The sequence below is a fragment of the Pseudochaenichthys georgianus genome, unplaced genomic scaffold (genome assembly GCF_902827115.2).
Source record: "Pseudochaenichthys georgianus unplaced genomic scaffold, fPseGeo1.2 scaffold_1328_arrow_ctg1, whole genome shotgun sequence".
Classification (NCBI taxonomy): Eukaryota; Metazoa; Chordata; class Actinopteri; order Perciformes; family Channichthyidae; genus Pseudochaenichthys; species Pseudochaenichthys georgianus.
Window position 1 is genome coordinate 1 of NW_027262214.1, and position 7,500 is coordinate 7,500.

General features: G+C 41.9%; 1 protein-coding gene across 1 annotated transcript in view; it reads left to right on the top strand.

Annotated features, from left to right (window-relative positions):
• The first annotated feature begins 3,680 nt into the window (after positions 1 to 3,680).
• The window catches only part of LOC117440912 (arrestin domain-containing protein 3-like), a 19,601-nt gene continuing 15,781 nt past the window's right edge, over positions 3,681 to 7,500 (top strand). Inside the window, exon 1 of the mRNA XM_034077135.2 lies at positions 3,681 to 4,183. Within this exon, the coding sequence (XP_033933026.1) occupies positions 3,904 to 4,183 (280 nt within the window). The 5' untranslated portion in view covers positions 3,681 to 3,903. The remainder of the gene's footprint in view (positions 4,184 to 7,500) is intronic.

The window sequence follows — 7,500 nt, forward strand, 5'->3', positions numbered from 1 at the left end:
ATTCTGTCTTTTTGAAGTTTATGCTCGCGCTGTTAGCTTTAAGAACTACACTTCCCAGGATGCTTTGCGGGCTCTATGCAGGAAGTCATGAGACAGTGAGCAGCTATTTATAGCCAGTGTTTGTTTACATGTATTAAAGTAGCGTGCAGACTGATCCGTCAGCCGAGTCTCTCCGGATCTCTTTCATAAAGAAGACGATGAAAAACAGGAGGATTTTCAGCGACTTTTTCTGGTATTTAAATTTAAATTCTGGACCAGAGAAAAAGTTCTCATCGTATAATGTAAGTTTTTCAAAAATGTGTTCAAATCAAATGTTATTCGCCATGTCTAAAGTCTTTATTGTGTAGGCCTATATTAATATTGTTGTTATTTATTTATTTGTATGTTTGTTTATTATTTTTATTTAGGTTATTCATTTATTTTATTTATTTATTCGTTTACATGATTAGTGTCACATGTTTTTTTACTGTACATTTCATATCTGTATTTTTCAAATGTATTTATTAGTTACTTCTAATTTATATTATTTTAAATATAAAATATATCATATTGTGTTAGATTTTTTTAAATAATTTTTGTATTGATCATTTTTTTAAATCTTTTTCTTATGACATGATTATCTTAATTTTTCCAAAGTGACATTTAACATTTAGTTTTAAATTATTTTGTATTGTTATTATTATTATTTTCTCATTATAAGATATTCTTTTATATTTTATTTAGAAATATTTTATCTTAAAAGTTTTATTTTTCATGTCATTTTAAGATTATTTTACTTTACTTTAATCTTGTGTTGCTGTTAAACTACTCCCCTTTTTTAGAGAATAATGTCACAGCAGCTCTTCGAGATCAAGATCTGAGTACTTCTACTTTTACTCAAGTACAAGATCTGAGTACTTCTACTTTTACTCAAGTACAAGATCTGAGTACTTCTACTTTTACTCAAGTACAAGATCTGAGTACTTCTACTTTTACTCAAGTACAAGATCTGAGTACTTCTACTTTTACTCAAGTACAAGATCTGAGTACTTCTACTTTTACTCAAGTACAAGACCTGGGTACTTCTACTTTTACTCAAGTACAAGATCTGAGTACTTCTACTTTTACTCAAGTACAAGATCTGAGTACTTCTACTTTTACTCAAGTACAAGATCTGGGTACTTCTACTTTTACTCAAGTACAAGATCTGAGTACTTCTACTTTTACTCAAGTACAAGATCTGAGTACTTCTACTTTTACTCAAGTACAAGATCTGAGTACTGAGTAATGTCACAGCAGCTCTTCGTCCACTAGAGGGACTCGTGTTCCTTTATTAGAGCCATCAACATCAGCAGGAGAGGACTCTTTAAAGTAGAGACACTACATACTGATATACACCTGAACATCAGCAGGAGAGGACTCTTTAAAGTAGAGACACTACATACTGATATACACCTGAACATCAGCAGGAGAGGACTCTTTAAAGTATAGACACTACATACTGATATACACCTGAACATCAGCAGGAGAGGACTCTTTAAAGTAGAGACACTACATACTGATATACACCTGAACATCAGCAGGAGAGGACTCTTTAAAGTATAGACACTACATACTGATATACATCTGAACATGAGCAGGAGAGGACTCTTTAAAGTAGAGACACTACATACTGATATACACCTGAACATCAGAGGAGAGGACTCTTTAAAGTAGAGACACTACATACTGATATACACCTGAACATCAGCAGGAGAGGACTCTTTAAAGTAGAGACACTACATACTGATATACACCTGAACATCAGCAGGAGAGGACTCTTTAAAGTAGAGACACTACATACTGATATACACCTGAACATCAGCAGGAGAGGACTCTTTAAAGTAGAGACGCTACATACTAATATACACCTGAACATCAGCAGGAGAGGACTCTTTAAAGTAGAGACACTACACACTGATATACACCTGAACATCAGCAGGAGAGGACTCTTTAAAGTAGAGACACTACACACTGATATACACCTGAACATCAGCAGGAGAGGACTCTTTAAAGTAGAGACACTACATACTGATATACACCTGAACATCAGAGGAGAGGACTCTTTAAAGTAGAGACACTACATACTGATATACACCTGAACATCAGCAGGAGAGGACTCTTTAAAGTAGAGACACTACATACTGATATACACCTGAACATCAGCAGGAGAGGACTCTTTAAAGTAGAGACACTACATACTGATATACACCTGAACATCAGCAGGAGAGGACTCTTTAAAGTAGAGACACTACACACTGATATACACCTGAACATCAGCAGGAGTGGACTCTTTAAAGTAGAGACCCTACATACTGATATACACCTGAACATCAGAGGAGAGGACTCTTTAAAGTAGAGACACTACATACTGATATACACCTGAACATCAGCAGGAGAGGACTCTTTAAAGTAGAGACACTACATACTGATATACACCTGAACATCAGCAGGAGAGGACTCTTTAAAGTAGAGACACTACATACTGATATACACCTGAACATCAGCAGGAGAGGACTCTTTAAAGTAGAGACACTACATACTGATATACACCTGAACATCAGCAGGAGAGGACTCTTTAAAGTAGAGACACTACATACTGATATACACCTGAACATCAGCAGGAGAGGACTCTTTAAAGTAGAGACACTACATACTGATATACACCTGAACATCAGCAGGAGAGGACTCTTTAAAGTAGAGACACTACATACTGATATACACCTGAACATCAGCAGGAGAGGACTCTTTAAAGTAGAGACACTACATACTGATATACACCTGAACATCAGCAGGAGAGGACTCTTTAAAGTAGAGACACTACATACTGATATACACCTGAACATCAGCAGGAGTGGACTCTTTAAAGTAGAGACCCTACATACTGATATACACCTGAACATCAGAGGAGAGGACTCTTTAAAGTAGAGACACTACATACTGATATACACCTGAACATCAGCAGGAGAGGACTCTTTAAAGTAGAGACACTACATACTGATATACACCTGAACATCAGCAGGAGAGGACTCTTTAAAGTAGAGACACTACATACTGATATACACCTGAACATCAGCAGGAGAGGACTCTTTAAAGTAGAGACACTACATACTGATATACACCTGAACATCAGCAGGAGAGGACTCTTTAAAGTAGAGACACTACATACTGATATACACCTGAACATCAGCAGGAGAGGACTCTTTAAAGTAGAGACACTACATACTGATATACACCTGAACATCAGCAGGAGAGGACTCTTTAAAGTAGAGACACTACATACTGATATACACCTGAACATCAGCAGGAGAGGACTCTTTAAAGTAGAGACACTACATACTGATATACACCTGAACATCAGCAGGAGAGGACTCTTTAAAGTAGAGACACTACATACTGATATACACCTGAACATCAGCAGCAGAGGACTCTTTAAAGTGGAGACACTACATACTGTGTGTGTGTGTGTGTGTGTGTGTGTGTGTGTGTGTGTGTGTGTGTGTGTGTGTGTGTGTGTGTGTGTGTGTGTGTGTGTGTGTGTGTGTGTGTGTGTGTGTGTGTGTGTGTGTGTGTGTGTGTGTGTGTGTGTGTGTGTGTGTGTGCGCGGCGGCTGCGCACATGCTCAGTTGAGATTATTTTTGCGCACGTAGGCTTTAAGAGCTCGCGGCAGCGTGAGCCGGCAGCAGAGGACCGAAGAGAGAGAGAAACACCGGGAGCTTCGCGTACAGCTGGCCCAGCAGCGGTGCCTCTCTCTCGGATGAACGAGCACCGTAACACCCCGCCGCCCTCGGCTCTTTGGCTTGGGCACCCGGAGGTCAGGCGCATGTGTCACACGCTTCTCCGCGCAATTTAAAGACTCTTTTTGAATATAACTGTGTTCTCGCCATGGGGCTGGGAAAGGTGAGGGTCTTGGCTATACTATTCGACAGCCTGAATGATAACAACCTGCCCGCCTTCTCGGGGGGAGACCTGGTGTCTGGGAGGGTGGTGGTGGAGGTGACCGGGGACGTGCGTGTGAAAAGTCTGGATGTAACCGCGCGAGGGGTCGCAAAAGTCCGATGGACCGAGTCTCGAAACACCGGGGCCAACACGGCGTACACCCAGAACTACACCGAGGAGGTGGAGTACCTTCACCACTACGACACCCTGATCGGAGAGGAGAGAGGTAAGCAGACATGTGCACACTTCTCACAAAACTTTATTAATAACAGCGAGTCGAACAGAGCCCGTAACCTCCATCAGTGAGTGGTGCTGATGCAACAGCTGAGGCACTCACGCGCGTCCCCTCGCGTGAGACACACTCGCGGATCATCACGTTGTACATGTTAGGGTGAATAAAAAGGCACTTTGTGGCTGATGTGAGACGCGTCGAGGTGCTGTTAGCGGCGGGGGGAGACGCGGCGGTCCACGACTGCGGAACAAGGAGCGAAATCGCGACGGAATAGAAAATAAATTGAGTTTTTCCGCGTGTTTTTTATAATATTGACTCAAAGTAAAAGGGAATACACATTTTAACTGAATTCATCCTGAAGCTCGGCTCGCGATCAGGCAACTCCCTTTGTTCGAAGCGGTTCAAACCTGTTCAGAAACTGCCAGAGAGGAGGGGGAGGACCCGGCTGAGTGTGTGTGCGTGCGTGCGTGAGCGTGTGTGTCAGCTGGTTGTTGAGCCTCTCTCCACATCCTCCTCCACCTGGCTTCTTTTCTGTTTTCACTTGTTACTTGAGACGCACGTGATGGTCCAGAGGATAGTTACATTTCATTGAAACCCTCCGTGACGTCACCTCGCACCGGGTTCACGCTCCCGGTGTGCGGGTCCACGCACTGTGGGGTCCTTTAAGGACACGTGCTGTTGGACCTCATGAAGAAGAAGAAAAGGGAGTCTCCGAGGAGGAGTGCATGCATGTCTTCATCTCAGACTGAACGCACTTCCGGTCAGAGTTTAGTTTATTATCGGATAATAATAATAATAATAATAATAATAATCAGGGTAAAAAGTTAGGAAGTAAAATAAGGTTATTTAACTTTCAGGGATTCTTTTATTTAATCAGAACATGTTCATTTATTGGCTTTTTCTGCAGCTCTTGGTTCAAGTGGATTAAAACAACACATATTTCAATGTAAAGGGACTTAAATAAAAATACCAAAACATTTAAATAAGTCAAATGATTGGATCAGGGTGGGAAAGGATGTATGGGTATATATTAAAATATTTAACGCAGAACAGGACACAAGGTTTATTTGTGTTTGATTCAGTAGAATAACAAACAAATAAAATAATTGTAAAAATAATACAATTCAAAATAAATAATAATACAAAAAAACGTATTATCGCTAATACTAATAATTCAAAGATAATTGTGATTCTAATATCACTAACAATAATGATTAAAATAGAGAAGCAGAGGTGTACAAGTTAATTTCCGCATATTGTAATCACATTATGCGTTAATTATGCGTTTTATTAACGGCTCCAAAAGTTAAAAGAAATGCATTTTCAAGAAAGCTGACAAGGGAAGGGAATCTGCAACTCTCAAACATGGGTAAATACTTTATTTATCTTTCAATAAAAAACTATTTACCCAGAGGCCTGTCCTACGAAGCCGGTTCAACCTGATATGTTTGAGTTAGCCGGTTGGCCTAATCCAAAACATACGCGCTCTCGCTAAGCGGTCCTACGACGCGGGTTATCAAGTGGATCGCTCAGCCAGCCGTGTCCTATCTAGCTAGGCGTTCACATGAGAGGGGTGGTATCTGGAGCATTCGACCAATCACAGACATGGAGAAGCGCACTGACAGCGCAGCGTCATACTTCCTGAATGAAAAGTGAACTTTAATATTAGACACATGAAGAAGTTAAACTTTAAACATCCATGACTGAAACACTTGATCAGGATCAAAGCCTCAGAGCTGCAGCTGCAAGGTGAACACAGCTGGAGCAGAACACGTGTTTGAATGCGTCCATCAACAGGTTTATGATATCACTGCCCGTCTAAAACACGATCTGACTTTCATTACATCTGACTCAGAGTTTCCTCAACTTAACGTGTTGCTTAAAATAATACTTCTCCTCCAGTATGTGACACTGAGTGTTGCACGGCCAGACACGGCTCAGTGACTCGGATCAGGAGATATGTGATACATTATGAAGTGATATGCCGCGGACTGTACGTAATGTACTCTGATCCGGTTACTGATGTGGTGGCAGATATTTAATGAAGCTTTCTTAACATAATAGTATAACAGTCAGATCGCTCTGAAGATGGAGGTGATGTTCTATTCATTTTCACGTTCACACAGTCGCTGATTTTGTCCGGCCGTCTTTCCTGCAACGGCAGCTTTTCTGTATTTCCTCCGCACACTGAGTTCTGATTGGTCAGCAGGCGGTGCTTCTGCTGAGTCGATCTCTTATCCTGGAACCTATCCGGCTTCGGAGCGCAGGCTAGGTCCCAGGATAAGTCACCATGGAGATCTCGCCCGCTAAAAAGTTTCGTAGTACCGGAAATCCCAGAAGTTATCTTGATATACGAAAATCCTGCTTCGCAGTACACCCCCGTGAACGTGTACGCAATGATAACATGGACATACACATGAATGGGACCTGGACACCTGTCCGTCACGTGTCCACCTGCCATACCGGTGAAAAACATCCTGACGCCCTCGTGGGTGCAACACGTCCTTGGCCACTCCGACGCTTAAGGTCCACCGCGTGCTTAAGGCGACTCTGCTGTGACTGGGCGTAAGCTGAACCTGTGCCATGGCGCTCAAGTCGTGAGGGAAGTCCTTCTCTGTCGGCGTCCTCGGATACTGCGCCTGGAATAAGTCTCCTATCTCGCTATATTTAGACTTGCAGGACTCCCAGTCAACATTCTGCTCTGTTTTGGTAGTTTCGTAGTCGAGTGCGACGATAAGCAGAAGTCCTACCTCGTCGTCAGTCCACGGAAATACGTCCGCGAGTATCAGCCATCTTCGACCTCGTTTGCTTGTGCCTCACACACCGGGGGATCTCATACTCGCTGCCTTTGGTGTATTCTGTGGCGGAAGTTACCACGCCACCTACAGGCCCGTGTGCGACAGCGTCTCCAGCGGTCTCGTGCGAACGGAAGACCTTTTTGAAAAGGAATACGGTGCGCAAACGCTCCCGTTTCGTTTCCGTGTAGACGGGGCCTAAACATAAAAGTAAATAATGACCGCAGGTTGCTTTACACCGTTGAGTCTTACACCAGAAAATGTAACTACCATCCTAATTAAGTTAAACACGGACGACGTGATCCATATCAAGCGTTTGGTTACGCCATTTTGTGAACGTTGGAAATACATTTATCAATATCGGACTCCAATAGGAAGTTTGTTTCAGTAACTAGTCGCTTGTATTATCAATTAAATGGAATTAAATGTCCGTCACAATTCACTAAAACCTCCATGTCAAGAACAATATAACAATATATTTAGTTTACTATCAAATGAGACAAAAAGTGATTATTT